The sequence below is a fragment of the Mesoplodon bidens genome, assembly GCF_964165515.1.
Source record: "Mesoplodon bidens genome assembly, chromosome: 7".
Lineage (NCBI taxonomy): Eukaryota > Metazoa > Chordata > Mammalia > Artiodactyla > Ziphiidae > Mesoplodon > Mesoplodon bidens.
In genome coordinates, this window is record NC_138164.1 from 80,959,078 (window position 1) to 80,975,475 (window position 16,398).

At 43.2% G+C, this 16,398-nt stretch overlaps 1 protein-coding gene across 1 annotated transcript in view; it reads right to left on the reverse strand.

The window, feature by feature from the left end:
• The window catches only part of MAML2 (mastermind like transcriptional coactivator 2), a 366,311-nt gene that overhangs the window by 117,887 nt on the left and 232,026 nt on the right, over window positions 1-16,398 (reverse strand). Inside the window, exon 2 of the mRNA XM_081241478.1 lies at window positions 2,604-4,121. Coding sequence (XP_081097604.1) covers window positions 2,604-4,121 — 1,518 coding nt within the window. The remainder of the gene's footprint in view (window positions 1-2,603; window positions 4,122-16,398) is intronic.

Here is a 16,398-nt window from a genome sequence, read left to right on the forward strand (position 1 = left end):
CTTCTTGAAAAGATGAAAATTATCTTGGCATCATAAGTGTCATACACACTGGGAAAAGTAAAACAATATCTAAGGCACTGGAAGATGTTTGTGGATTTGGTCATTAGCACTCATTGGTGTGCTTGGGTCCTGGAAGCTGGCATGGGGACTAAGGGTCAGAAGTATGGTGGACAGTTGTTGATATGAGCAATAGAGGCGGAAACAAGACAGAGGATGTTGGAGGTGTCAGGAAGACTCCCAAAGAAGGGCTGATGGGGTACCAAAGAGCTATATTTCCTATTGTAAACTGCTTATTTTGGTTAAGCTTCATAATACTCACTCTCAGGAAGGTCAAGCGTCACACAGATATTTTTTGATTCTTTTCTTTAACAGCTCTGAAGGGGATTAGAGATTTGAGACTCTCTGTATCCTCCCAAAACTTAATTTACTATGTAGATTATGTAAATATGGCTCGATATTATAAGAAATATTTCTTTTGAGAATTACACAATGATCTACAAATGGCCATTCATTTCCCAGCAAATCCTTCTTGTGAGCGGTATAGCCTCAAGTCTGAAAGTACAACCTTCAAAGGAGACCATCAGAATCCTGGCTCTGCTACTTATTATCTGTGTAACTTTGGAAAAGTCATTTAACTTCTCTGTGCCTCACTTGCCTCACCTATAAAATGAGAATAATGGTAATTAGTTTATATGGGTAAAATGAGATACCACAATCAAGGGGGGCAGAGGTCATGCCAGTTACAGAGTAAATAATAAATGCTAACTTCTACTAATATCTCATTATTTATGGTCATTTTTATGGTCAGAAGTCCGGGCCCAGGAAAGGTAAATTGCTACCCACTCACCATATTGCTGGACAGAATTAAAGATAGTTCTCTTTTATTCCTCTAGTACTGTTTATGAAAAAATTTGAGATTTACTCCAATGGGCTTCCTACATAAAAGTAATGCTTGTTGAAAAATATTCTGATATCATGTATGGCCCTCTTCATGATAATCACAATAATGGCCAACTTTATTCTAGACCCCCGCCTGAGAGATACTTCACTTACTCGCCAAAAATCCTAGGATGTACATTACCATCCTCATTTACAGGTGAGGAAACTGAGGCTTAGAGAGGCTCACTGATTCACTGGAGGTCACACAGCTAGAATGTCAGAGTTAGAATTTAAACCCAGATTCACCCACAGCAAAGTGGCTACACAGAATATTAGAAAGTAGTTCCACAATACTGTTTGCTTTTAAACGATCCCCAAATTACCCATGCTAAAAATGGAACTTTGTAATATACACATGAATCTACTCCAAGTCCATTCTTCATAATCTACGATTTAGAAAAACACACTTCATAAGTGGTTAAGAGCTGAAAGTTTACTTGGGACACAGCTCTTGAATCCTAGTTGAGTCTAGTTTTCTCCTGGCATATATCTAAGGCAAAGGTTAGCTTGGCCACAGTCTGTGGTGCTGGTGGCATTCTTTTCTGGGCAGTAGCCATACAAACTACTCTAGGAATGTGATTGGAACTAGGCTCTGTGCCGTCATACTGTCCTGACACATTGTTTTGACAGGTAACGTGCTGTCTTTGTGCTTGGACGCTAACACAGATCTGTCAAATTACATGCACAAAGCAACATTCAGCCTTCCTTCCTGCCTGCCTGCCTGCCTTCCCTCACTTATTCCAGGAAGAATTTTTCCTTTCAAGTTCCCTGGGGATCGGCACTGATTCACCAGTGTGTGTTCTGGAAACACAGGGCTATCTCTTCATATGATTCCTGTTTGGGGCAGAATAAAACCTCTGCTTTATGTTAACCGCAGGATATAAGGTAACCACAGATTTTTTTTCTGTTGGTAGTCATGACAATTTCATGCTTTAACACTTAATTCACACATTACCTTCTCCGGCAGCCCTTCGTGATTTCCCCTTGCTCAGTAAATACCCAAGCTGTGTGCTCCATGTCATTATACTTTCCACTCAGTATTAAAATGATAGTTTTTAAAGCCTGTCGACCTCTCCAGACTGTACTTGCAGACAGAGAACATGTCTTATTTAAGGTGGATACTCAACCCTCATGCACCAGCATGGAATCACAGCAGGATCTATTGTGATGGGTTGGGCGTTTAGACATTTCAGTTGGTTGGTGTGGGTGGAGATTTGTCATTAAACACTCTTAATATCACGTCTGGCCTTATTTCAGTACTCAGCACCATCACAACATCATGCATGCAGTAGGTACTCAGGGCATGCATGCCGACTTCATGACTGATTTATTGACTGAACAAATAAACACCAGGCGTGGGCATATCAGAATGTAACTGACAACTGGACTTGTCACTAAAGGCATGGATTCTAAGGCAACATTCTTAATAAGCAAGAGCCTTTGATCACAACAGACCCCAGTGACAGTGATGCTCTACAAGGAAGACGCTCTTGTCTCCAGATGCCTCAAGTGAACCTTCACGAGGTCTTCAGAGGCATCTGTCAGCACCATTGCTGTCTTTGTGGTCTTGATTCTGTCCCAGTGCAAACATAATGGTAACCAAAGCAACAGGACCAAGCTGAACGGTGTCTGGGTACCTGAGTTGGGAGGAGCACAGCCCTTACCTGTCTGTGTTGTTGGGAGACTTGGTACCCCAGTCCTGTGACGGGCTGATTCTGCATCTTCTGCAGCAGGATCTTTTGCTGAAGTGGTAACGGTGACCTCAGCAAAGGCTGGCTCGTGAGAGGTTGGGTGGGCTGAGCTGCTGGCTGCTGCTGTTGCTGCTGTGGCTGCGGCTGCGGCTGTGGCTGCGGCTGTGGCTGCGGCTGCGGCTGCTGCTGTTGCTGTTGTTGCTGCTGCTGCTGCTGAGCTGAAATCGAGCTCTGCTGTGGCTGCGGCTGCGGCTGGGTATAATGCAGGAGAGGAGGCTTGCTCTGGGGAGGCAAAACGGAAGGCATCTGCTGGTTGGCTTGATCTGAGTTAAAATGAAACAAAGGCTTGGTGCTGCCATGCCGGGGCTCCATGGCTGTGTGGGGGTTGTTCATAAAACTCCGACTAAGGTCCTGAGGCTTCTGCTGCAGGAGCACGTCCAGAGGCCCTCCCTGGGCCGAGGGGCTGGCCTTGTACATGTAGTTCGCCATGACCTTCGACTGGCTGCCGCCGCCCACGACCCCCGGCATGGAGGAGCTCTGGGGGCTGAATGGCTGCTGGCCAAAAGAGGGGCTGGGGATTTTCTCCTGCCCAAATGGACCTGGGGAGGGTCCCGCCGAAGAGGGCAAGCCTGGCCAGCTGGTCGGCTGGTGCTGCTGCATCCGGACGTGCTGCTGACGATTAGCGGCGATCTGTTTGAGCTGCTGGGCGTGGGATACTTCCTGCCAGCTCGGCAGGGCCCGGCTTGCTCCTGAGGCCGTCTGGGGCTGAGTCTGGCTCTGAGGGACCGAAGGGATCGGGGAGGAAGCGGAGAGGGCCGAGGTGGCCATGGAGAACGCAGGGCCGGCAGATGAGGGCCTCAACTGAGGAGAGCCCGAGGGGCCCTGGGTCAGGCCGGGTGAGTATTCACTTTTGATCACCGTCTTCTCCATGGGCAAGGACGGCCGGGGAGTGCTCCTCTGGCTTTGCTGACCCAAGTCGATGTTAAACGGGTCGTCCTGCTTTATGGTGGCGTTGATCATGTTCTCAAGCTCAAGGTCACTCATGGGAGGCACAGATATATTGGTCAGTTCATTGAACAGTTCCTGCAGCTCGGGATCCATCAGCTGCTCTCCAGGGTCATCTCCGTACCTGTTAGAAAAAATATTCTCCTGGGTCACTTGACCATCCACATGCTTGCTGCAAGAGAGAGTCTCTCCTGGTTCCTTCTTCACTTCCTTTAAGCCCATGTTGAACATACCATTTCCAGGAGAATGTGTATGGGTTGGCAGCGTGGCAGTCTTTCTCAGGGGTGCTTGGCTCATGGGCAAGGTCCCTGACATCATATGACTTTGTCCATTATTTACTTGGAGCCCCCCTTGTCCTGCAGTGAGGTTTTCCCCAACACGGATTCTTTTGATATCAAGGAATGAGTTGTCGACAAAGCCATTAGGCCTCTTGCTGTTGGCAGGGGACAGGTTAACTATCTGTTTTCTTTTCAAGGAACCCTGGAGCTGAAAGACAGAGGGGGAATAAGAAAACAAAACATGAGATATTTTTCAAAATATGCGTTTAGTCAAAAGAGACAGAATATTTGTATGTTTTTTCCATTTACACATAGGAGGAGGCACAAATGAAGCCCAGTTTGGAATATAATGAAACTAACAGTAGCACAAACAGAGCAAAATGTTTCTGGAGGAGCAGGTCGGTGAGGGGTGACAGGTCATAGAGGTTCCCATGATTGGTACGTTGGCCGATGGATGAAGAATCCTTCACATGTCACGGGGAGTTATTGATAATGCTTACGATTAATCACCAAAGTGGTGTTGTTTTCTGGAACAGGCCAAACTATTCCACATGCATGCACACGTAGCCCACATGGCCACAGGCCACTGGACTGAACACAATTTTGACCAAGATGGGAAACACTGTAGAGTCTAAAGCTGGGACCCAATTTCCAGTTTCTTTTTCACAGATTCAACCCCATCATCACTCTTATCCTCTAAGTAAGTAATCAGAATAGCTGTCGTGTCGAAGGAGGTAGTCTCTCTGTTGTTTAACTATTTTTCTTCCTATGATTCTGCAGCTTTGCATTTAAGCCCCTGTAGCAATACTGGGTGGGTGCGCAGAAACCATGAGGTCATCATTTATCAAATGAGACACTGTGAGCACAGATTTTCCTGGGGATTCATTTTTTATCTGGCCTGTCTCAAAATCTCTTAGCCAAAACCAAGGTGTAGAGAGGCAGTATAGCATAGTGGTTAAGAACTCAGGCCCTGGAACCGGCTAAGCGGAGCTCAAATTCCAATCTGTCACTGAGTGCTAAGTGATCCTGGCTCTGGACTTATCTGAGCCTCAATTTCCTTACCTGGAAAATGGGGACAACAGCACTTAACTCATAGGAAGACATGAGACATGTAAACGTTTAGCACAGGGCTTACTGAAGTAAGAACTCAATAAAGTTTAGTTTATAAAAAAATATGGCTTACTACCTTCTCAAAGAGGAGCATCTCTCTAAACAGCAACAGTAACAACAAAATATTAAGTACTTCAATCACTCACTCAGTGATAAGACTGTATTCTATTAACTTCATACCTTATATATAGAGATTTAAGGACCATACAGTCACACCAGTAAACTAATAAGAAACATAAAACATGCCCCATTGATCTTGAGATCCTTGTTGCTTTGCCTCTAAAGTGAGAGGCTATATCTAGCAAAGGGTGGCTTTCCCAGTGCAGCTGACCCACTTCAATTATTTAATGTTCGCTCAAGATAATTGCAAATTACTGAGGCAGAAGGACACTTCCCAGATATAAAATTCTGTCACTTCTCCTGTCCTTCCTTTTCTCTTAGCATCACTCCCCCACCCTCCTGAAGATTTCTAGGTAACCTAATTAGAAAATGAAATTAACGTAACTGAGCACCTATTATATGCCAAGTACTTTAAATATGGTTATTTTATTTTCCTTAGTCTTTACAACAACTCCATTAGATATGCGTTATTTTATAGATAAGGAAACCAAGGCTCAGGGAGGCTAAATAACTTGCCCAGTATAAGTGGTAGACCTGGGCTTTAACTCAAGGTCTGCATAGTTCTAAAGCCTGTGTCACTTCCACTATAGGATGCTGGAGTCACCTTGTTCAGGGCTAGGGTCTGCCTTGCACGAAGAGGGAGGGGGCAGTGAGCAGAGAGATCTCCTGGATCTCTCGTCACATGATGAGGAATCAGGGAATGGCGGGGATGCAATCTAGGGCTGAGTGTGAACGATATGTTTCTTGTCATGTAGTTCCTCAATACGTGTTTCAGTAATCCATTACCTGTGGGTTTGCCCCCTCACAAGTGTGTACAGTTATGGTCGATGTACCATGCTGGTATAACCAATGTTTACCTTTTACCATTGCTAATGGGCAATCAGAAAAAGGAACCTGACCCAAGCTGGGCCAATCATTCCTTCCATGAGAATTCTGAAATCAGAGAAAGTGAGACCAGGCTCTCTTTGGGTAGCTGCACAGTCATTTATAAAACTTGTGAAGTGTTGTTCCATTAAGCCAACCACAGCCACAGCAGAAGTAAGTCTGTGGAAAGAGAGGGAATGATGCAGAGAGGAAGGACACAAATTTTGATAGCATTTGAAGGCCTGATTGCAATCTTAGACCAGCTCTGCCTCTCTCGTTGTTTTCCTTGATACACTATGGAATCTTTACAATAAAGTCTCCTTGTTGCTTAAGCTAATGTGAGTTGAGCTTGTGTTACTTTCAACCAAGAGCCCTAACTAAATCCCATGAGATTTAACATTTGGTGATGAGCAGTTTGCAGCAAGGGATAGGGTACCCTTTGTACGGGTCTGTGAAGCTTTTGTTCCCCTCATCTTTGCTGTTTCTCCATGTTTCCCTGACTCCTAATCTTGTCTATTCACTAATATAGGCCAACATCATCACAGAACACTGTCAGCCATCACTGCATTTGGCACAAACTGAAAGTGGTCACCCTCTGTCCACAGGCGGTCAGGAAGAGCACAGACCAAAGAGGGTCAGCTGTGTTACCTTAAGAGAGGCCATGGTGATTTATTTCAGCATGTTACATTTTGAAGGTTTTTTTCCATAACTGGTAAAGAAAAAACAAAGGAAAACATTCTTTTTCCAGGTTTGGGTTATTGCCTTTGATTTATTTTCCACTGCTTTGAAAAAACCTGTTCTGCCAGATTCTCTACTGGTCAGGCCACTCCCTGGGCAGTTCAGTACATACTCTGGGAAGCAGCTCCAGGACTTTCTCTAAGCCACCAGGGTTGGAGACAGAGTAATAGAATTAGCCGTGGTGGTAGCAGTAGTAGTAGTAGGAGTAATAATAATAGTAATAACAACAAAGTCATTTATTGAGGGCTTGGGTGCTAGCCATCGTGCTAAGCTTTTTGTATGGATAGTCGCATCTAATTCTCACAGGACAACTCTAAGAATCCTCACAACAACAACTCTATAAGGTTGATACTATTTCTACCCTCTCCCCTCCCTTTTACCGATGAGAAAATTGACGTTGGGAGACTGAGGAACTCTTCAAGGTCACACAAACACTAAGCAATAAAGCCCGGCACCAAACCAAGGATTCCCACTGCTGAGCCTGTGCTGGGGAGTAAATGGTACCCCAGGCCCTGACAGAGATAAATAAATGGTGCCCACACGCAGGTATTGAGGAGGCTGGCCCAGGATCTAGTCCTGATTCTGGCATTACTTGCTTTGCTATTTCAGGAAGTTATTTCTCTTCTATGGACCACAGTTCCCTCCTTTATAAATAGGATTATCTCTGAGAACACTTTCCTGCCTGAACCCAGAAAATAATAGACAATGAGGGAGTGAGAATTGTTCTTTAAGCATAGGTATCATGGTGTAAAGTCACCACCAAGCATAGCTGGATGGATGACTTAAGGTGGGAAACAGAAGTCCTCCTCAGTGACATATGGAAGACATCCCCATGGTTAAAGAGATTCCATTAGGATTTCATTAGGCATGATATTTATCAAGAGAATTTTGGGGATAGTCTATGTCCTGCCTTGTAGAAGCTTCTAATCAAAGTTATGTCACCAAGGCCCAATGAATGCACAGAAGTAGAGGCACAATACAATCTCAGTGATTCTCAAAGTTCAATCTTTGCTCTGAAGTATTTTCTTTGCTGGACTAAAATGTCTCCATCGGATATATGGCTTTGAATTGTGGTACAGAGTCTTGAAAATTTCTGTGACAAAATGGAAATACTGTATTCTAGAAGGAGAGAGAGAACACAGAGAGTCATATCATGAATACCTCAGTGAGAAATAGTTTATCAGAAAATTCAATGCCACCTTACCAGGCCAGGAATCGTCCTAAGGGAATGAGACTCAATCAGAGGAATGAAGACATGGGTTTACATCAAGAAAGATGGCAGCTGGTTTAGGGAAGTTGGGAGCTCCACAGTGTAGACCTTCCAGGTGGCTGGGGAAGATGGGATGGGGGCAGGTAGAAGTATAAGGGCAGGGTATACCCTGAAAGCCAGAGGGGACAAACCATTTCCAGAAAGCAGTTAATAACATTGAAAGGGTAGAGGAAAGAATCTCCAGAACAAATCTCTCACCAGGGCTGACCTACCCATTAGGCTGGGTAGGCACAGTGCCCAGGGCCCACAGTAGTCTTAGGGGCCCATGAAAATATAATTTAATTTAGTATGGAAGAAAAATTGAACTTTTAGGTTGAGGAAATGTTTTAATATATATAGTAATATATTTATCTTGATGTCAACACAGTCATAAAATATAATTTAAAATTTTTTATAAGGAAGAAGGGGCCCTCAAAAGCAAGACGCCCCCCAAAGGCTCTCACCTCAGAACTACTATGTATTGAATACTTAATTTAAGACAGGTGCTCTTAAAACAAGAGTTGTGTAGAGTCCCATTTAATCTTCTCACAGTTCTCTGAACATGTATCCTGATCTTCATTTTTACGTGAAGAAATTGCAGCTCCTGACTTTACGATTGCATAGTGAAAGATATGGAAGCAGGTTGCCAACTCGGGTCTGGTTCCAAAGGCCTCCTTCTGAATCACTAACTACACTGCTTGCTTTCCTTTGGCCTTCAATTTGCCACATGCCAACACTGTTCTCAACACAGTGGACACAGAGAGCCAAGATAGAAGGATAACAGAACGAAGACGTAAGGCATGCACAGGGCAAGGGTAAGGGCATTCAGGACTCATAGAGATGGATGGCAGGAGAGGATGGTGACATCATTGGTTGGAGGTTGATGGTGAAAGCTCAGGACATCACTCTCGAGGCTCCAACAGAAGAAAGGGAAGAGACAAAGGGTCACTTGGTCATTCAAAAAGATGTATTGAGCATGCAGAGAGGGTTCTGAACCATACCCTGTCCAATGATCCCTGGCATGAGAGAAATGCAGATGAATAAGCTCGTGGCAGCATGTAAAGGCTTCAAATGAGTGCTACATTTCAATATTTATACTTTTTCTAGATGGACTGAGAGGCACATTTTGTTTTGTACAATAAACCTGCACCCCAAAATTATTTTGTTTAATTTGTGAGATTATGCATACAATATCACCCTTTTACTAGCCATCCAAGAAAAGGGCTTCTTTTGGGAAGGATTTCAACACAGCAAGTCTCGTCTGGTTTGCATATGACACAGGAATCAGTGTACTTCCCTTTGCTGAGATCCAGCAGACTGTTTCCTTTTACTCTCATCCTTGTTCTGACTCTTCTCCTTGAACACCTCCGTGCTATTTGAGGCCTGCGGTCTCTACTGGGGGAAGGGGTAGGCCTGCTCAGGGCAGGGCCCAGACACAGTGGCCTGCCTGCCCCACGGGCTGCGAATGGAGGTGCCGAGAAGCATATGGACAAGGAAAATCCAATACACAGTGGCATCAGGGCTGCCGTCCCTTGGTAAACTCTCCTTTTTCAACAGCTGTGCTTTACTCTTCCAAAGGGCTAGAAACACATACTTCCTGGAGGGATTTAAGAACGCCATTATTGCACAATCCTCTGGTTTCTGTTTCTTTCCCTGCCCCCTATCCCTTTCCACAAATAAATGCATTCTTTGTCTCCTGTGCTGCCCTAGAAACAGGGGATATGCCACACAAAGGTAACAATTCAGTCCAAAGGTCACATTTTTTTTTCCTCAACATTTCTGTCTTTCTCAAAAAGAAATAAACACGAGAACCAAATTTACCGCTGCTTAGATGCTTAAGGGAATATCTTGGTCCCATCCTCTGTAAGCTTTCCTCAGGCCATTTTACTCATGGCTGATTAGAGATAGGGTTCAGAATAGGTAATATGAGAAAGAGATCAACTCCCCCAATAATTTATGACTCGATTTGATTCTTGAAGTGAAAATGTTTGGGATCCTGAAACAGCAAATTCCAGCTCATCACAGTACTTGAAGGTAAGAGTGATTCTTCCCTGGCTCTCCTGCCCCCAAACAAACTAGATGGGGTTATAAGGCTTTCACTGAAGACATCAGAAAGCTCCTACTTCTTATTTAGCCCTTGTAGAGTTCAGAGCTTCTCCGTAGTGCTTCCCTGTATTGCAAGGTATTGTTTTATGTCCATATAGTAATTAGACTTGCCCAGCTAGATTTTAAGGTCTTTGAGCTTGGGCACTGTGTCTTATACTTGACTGGCTCCTTTTACTAACCACAATGCTGGGCATATTACAGGTGTTCAAATAGTAGTTTGTTGGATAATCTCAGTACTTGAGAAGCTGGACCCTTCTCACAACTGAGCAGTAAAACAATGGTAAGAAGAAGGCTGTGGTAAATGTCTTCATATCCAATTCACAAGCAGTTTAATGGTTCCACTAGAGTTTTGCTTGAGTGAACACTTTCTTCTGAGCCCTGAAGTCAAGGAATGAGAAGCTCTGAGAACTGAAACAACGTTGTCATCCATGTAAACCAAACGTGAAGGTGTGTGTGAAGCTTTGTGATGGATTCCAGGTGGTGCTGAGCCTCCTGGGGTGCAATTCTAAGCCCCACCTTGACTCAATGTCCCATGTGAATGATACTTCCTGTATGATTTTCAGGAACTTCCATTTTTATTCCTTCAGAATAAAGTGTGATTTATTTTATTATTTTTTGGGTGGAAGGTGTCGGGGAAGGCATGTTAGATCTATCTGGAAAATTTGTCCCATAACTTTGTTCCATAAGGTCTGGACTCCGAGAAATGTGACAACTTAAGTCAAGAAAATAGCTATGTTTTTAATGAAACCAAAGATAAAGTTTTATATAGAAGCCAGAGCACTGCAAATTCAGGATCTTTGTAGAGAAAACAAGTCAACACATTGTCCTTCTAAAGACACTACATGACAAAGAGTCCCACATTCAAAACTTCTTTAATGCCTCTCTGCCCCCGTCTTATTATTCATGGCTGCTTGTAGAAGAGTAACCAGAAGAGATGGAAATTGCCTCAGAAACACACTCCTCATTGAAGGGCAGAATGAGGACGTCTCATTACAGCATTTTCTCAGTTTGCACACTTCTAGCCCTTCCCCTTGGCGAATGTTCCAAGTTTATCATCAACTCACAAAACATTCACTGAGGGAAGAGGGATGAGAACCCATGCAACACTGTCTCAGAGTGGTAGACATCCCTTTTTTTTTTTTAATTGAAATGTAGTTGATTTACAATGTTGTGTTAGTTTCAGGTGTACAACAAAGGGATTCAGTTATACATACATATATATATATATAGATTCTTTTTCAGATTCTTTTCCATTACAGGTTATTACAAGGTATTGAATATAGTTCCCTGTGCTATACAGTAGGTCCTTGCTGTTCATGTATTTTACATATAGTAGTGTATATCTGTTAATCCCAGACTCTTAATTTATCTCTCCCCTCTTCCCCTTTGGTAACCATGAGTTTGCTTTCTATGTCTGTGAGTCTATTTCTGTTTTGTAAATAAGTTCATTTGTATCATTTTTTTTAGATTCCACATATAAGTACTATCATATATTTTACACATCCTGTTTTATCAAGGTGAACGGGAGGCTGCGGGATCTCAAAGGAACATGGAATTGAGCTGCTAGTAAACCTGGGATGTGAATGCTACTCCCCTCCTCTTCACTGAGCTTGAACCAGTCACTGTCCTCACTGTAGGATGGGGTTTTAGGGGGATTAGGAACCATGTAAGTAAAGCACCAGCAGCATTCCCAGCTCAGGGCAGCGCTCCATCACTGGTGGCTCTTTTTCAGTAGAAGAGGCAGAACTTGAGTCTGAGCCTGTGTGAGGCTTCCTGCTGTCCCGACTGTTACATGCCAGCATGTGCTAGACAAAGGCAAACTGAAGACAACAAAACGAGCCTTTCCTCATCTGTAAAATGGCATCTGTTTACTCATTCATTCAACAGATATTTATTTAGCACCAAGTATATATTCTGTGAGGCTGTCGATATCTTAGGGTTGTTGTGAGGACCAAGTAGCTAGAGCACATAAAGAGCCTGCAAAATTTGGTCTTAGAACATAGTGCTCAATAAATGTGAGAACTGATAAAAACAAACAAACAAAAAGGAGTGTACCAGTCTCTCTGGAAATAAAATGAAAAGGAACAGTGCAATGTGATGGTTGCTATGCCAAGGTGTGTATGGGATTAGCTGTGGAGGAGAGTGGCCTTTGCCTGGAAAGATAGGAAAGGAATCCCTCTCCCTTCCAAGGAAATACACCCCCAAATATGCAAATGATAAGATTGTTTTATGATATTCTGCTACCCTGCTAGTGACAGTGTAACAAAACTTGTTGTCTAACAACAGGGGAATGTTGAAATTAAATTAGAAAATTCAAGGTAGAAGTACTTTGCCATATTGTCTACTAGCTTAAACAGTGTCGTTCTAGATCCACTTAGTGGTAACCAGTGTGATTATCCTGATGACAGTCTCCTTGGTCTTCCTGACTAGTTGCTACAATCATCATAAAGCAGGGGCTGGTGGAGCCACCTTTCAGAGATGGACCCTCTGTGTTTAATAGAAAATGAACAGAATATTCTATAAAAGCTTGAAAAACCCAACCACTTTGTGCATGAAATACTTTAATCATGACTCACTTCTTGCCCAAAATATATTGAAGCAAATCCCCAAAAAATGCTATGTCTAAAATGTTGGCAATTCTCTGGAAATCTCTAAATGTCCTCCTCAGCAGAATGTACAATGTATTAAGTACCATTAATCAAGTGGCTTCTCTCTCCCCCTTAGCTGGAGGGCCCAGCCTGGAAGCTTTCATTCTAAGGGGTCTAGCTCAAGGTCAGTGTATCTCCTCTGTGAGGCCTTGCTCTCCTACTTTCCCTCATGTTCTTTCTTCCTGCTTTAATGATTTTAGCACTTTCTCTCTAACATTGTCTTTGCTAATTGATTCAGGTCTGTGAGTTTTTCACTTCAATGTGATTCCAAGGAGTCAGTGGAAGAGAGAGTACTTGTGCATCTCATGTGTTCACACAAGCTCAGTCCAGCACTAGCTCGCTGACTGGCGGATGATTTGACTTACTGGGCAGTCAGTGTTCTGGGAACATTAGATGAATCAGTTTATGGGATGTCTATGATTCTCTGCCATTGGCCATGAATCATACCACAGGGCTTCATAAACCATAGGGCTGATTCTTAGCAATTCTTTGTCCAGCTGCAGAGCTGCTGGGAACTGGGGCAGAGCCGAGAGATGCTGGAGTGATAGGAAAAGCACCGGTGTTCTAAGAGCTTGCTCTTCTTTCCTTATGCTGGTGGGAATTGGATTTATTCCAAAACGTTGGCCAATGTGAATATCAGGAAAACCCAGGTGGCAGAGAGAATGCCCTCACACCCTCCCAGGATTGTTGCAATTCATTATTTCGGGGTTTGAACCCAGGTACTGAAGAGTCCCCACTTTTTTGTAAAATAATACCAGTATAAAACCCAGCCACTCCTAATTCCGTGGCAGCATTTCTCCCTCATCCTAAAGGGCTTATCTGACTTAAATAGGTACTAAGGGTTCCTATTCTTCCCAGCCTAATTCTCTCTGACCACATTCTTCCTTTTTCCTCACGCCCCCTCTGCTTCATGCACAGTGAGGTACCAAGTATTGTTCAACCCCATTCTGAGAATCTGACCCTACATTTTGCCTCTCCCCAACCCAATCTATTCCCCACACAGCCCCCGCCCATCCCAGTGTGTTCTCCTCATGGCAACAGAAGGGATGGTCCTCTCACACCTAAGCTCCAGCCATATTATTTTTTTTTAATTCCCCCAAACACAAAAGGTGATTTCAGCTTCAGGTCTTCTGCATATACTGCTCTGTAACTCTCCACCTCCTCTACATCTTCTCACTCTTATCGTAGCTAGCTCCTTCTTTCTCTTCAGTGTGACCCCAGCAGAGGTTTTCCATGACCACCTACCTAAAATATGCTCTCATGGTTGTCTTCCAACTCAACCTCCTGATTGTTTCCTTTATAGTGTTTATTACAATTTCCTAATATTTGTATTCATTTGCTTCCAATTTTTAAGTCTGTCTCCCATGAAAGCCCTAGATAAGTCTGTCTCCCATGTAAGCCCTATCTATCTCCCAATAAGCCCTAGAGAGGGAGGCTTGAGCTGTGTCTATCTTGGTGACCACTGTAACTCATCTCTAGTGTAACCCAAACAAATAGGAGGTCAAAAAGATTATTTAAAGCAAAATAAAATGTCTAGAAGGAAACACTTCAAGATTCTGAAGTACTTTCTGGTGGCAGGATGATGATTGTTTTTCCCACTTTGCTCATATGTCTGTGTTTTCTAGTTTTTCTATATAGGAACATATATCATCTATATAATTAAGATTGCCGCGAACATGTTATTCAGTATGTCTGCCCATGCTAAATAACCACACTTCTCTGAGAATCCGGTAGTGGGGCTTGCTTCTGATGGCGGGACATCCCGTCTCCCTGAGCCCCAAGCAGACTGGATCAAGGCGGACATTTGATTCAAGTTGAACCATTTCAATGCTCTTCTAATAATCAGAAATTGAAACAAGACCTTCTCAACAGTCTCTGTGAACTTGAAATGAGAGAGATGTAGGGCTGCCTGTACTGGAATCATTCTCAGTCATGTACAATGAGAGACAGAGAAAGCGAGTCTACAGAGAGATGGGAGAATGAAACTGATGCCCAGAGTAAAGCCAGGATGAGAAACCACGCTGAAAGAGAGGGGGAGGGAGGAAAGAGTGGGAGAGAGACAGAGACACAGAGAGATTCCTGAAGCTTTCCAATTCCTGGTTCCAGCCCTTTGGGAGAGTCAATTATATTTCCCGTAATTGAGACACCCTGTAACCTTCCAATAAATCTCCCCTCAACGTACACACTTACACCTTTTTTTTTCCTCATGATACTTCAAGGGGGCTTCTGTCACTTACAACAAACGATTCCCAACTAAAACAAAGATGTAATAAAGCCAATAATTACGTTCCAATTAGAGTTTTCATAAGGTAAATGCACATTTTTCTTGACTGATTAAAACTGAAAAGCTGAGCAGAGGCTAAATGCACACATTTATTTTGGTTTCTCTTTCAACTTGCCACGTGTGGTCATTAACCCAGCTCTTCCACAGCCTTTATGAAAGGAGAGCGTTATGAATTAAAAATGAGGGCGGCTGTTCCATGACAGCAGTATTCTAACAGGGTTCCCATTGTCTTCACATAGCTCGACACGGCATACCCAGGGGAGGTCCAGAGATGATATCTCCACCAATTCTCCCCTCGATGCACAAGAGTATCCTGAACATAAAACTTCCATCTGAATCATGTTTAGACAACCCAGGTCTGCAACGTGTTAACTGGTTTGGACGCTATCACCTGGAGACAGAGGCGGGAGAGATGAGCAGACCTTTTAAGAGGTCCCTGCAATTTCAGGCTCATCTTTAACTCCATTACAAAGGAATGTTAAGCAGCATTTAGAAGGTAGTTTGGCAAAGTACCTGAAAGCACCAAACAGCTCCTTTGATGTTTTTGGCATTGATGTCATCATTCTTTTGAAACTTTTGAAGAAATATTTTTCTTATAGCAACTGTATCAAGGTTCAATACCTTGATACAAATACAGTGTTGATGTGTGTTTTCTCTGGTCTAATGTTAGTCTGAGTAACTATGAACCATACAGAGAGATGTTCCTTTAGAGAGACCTCAGCTTTCACTCCAGCCTATGTTTATTTTCACATCAAAGACACATCTAAGGGGAAATTGCCTAACTGGCTCTCTGAAACATGAAGAGGTTTACAGAGATATTTGGTTATAATTGAAAAAACAAAAACAAAACCTACACTTCGGGCAATTTAAGCCTTTCATGCCAGGAAATGTGAATGTATAATGGCAGATAGAAAACTTCCTTTGCTTTCCAGGAAGGTCTGAAAGCAGACTTTTTCAAGCAGGAATTAAAATCCCACTATTTGCCATACATTTATGGGAAATGATTCTTGATGATTTAAATGACATTAAATGGGGGGGACAATAAAGCCTTTATATTGTTTGCAGTTTAACTGCTCTTTGAAGCAATGTCCTATAGCAAAACAATGCCCTCACTTTGATCTAACCTGCTCAGCCCAGTAATTATATGACTGAGATGAATTCTCCACCCGACAGATTCCAATTCTTCATGTGTGGCCATATTCTTTGAAGAGGGAAAATAAACCCACCTAGATTGGAAAATAAAACTTGAAACAAGTCAAAATTGTGAAGCAACCGTAAGTCTCTCTGTCAAAGCAGTAGGCTGAACAGAAAGCCTTTTCACAGATGATGAGAACTTCTGTTTCCCAGGATAGGCTTACGTTCTTCT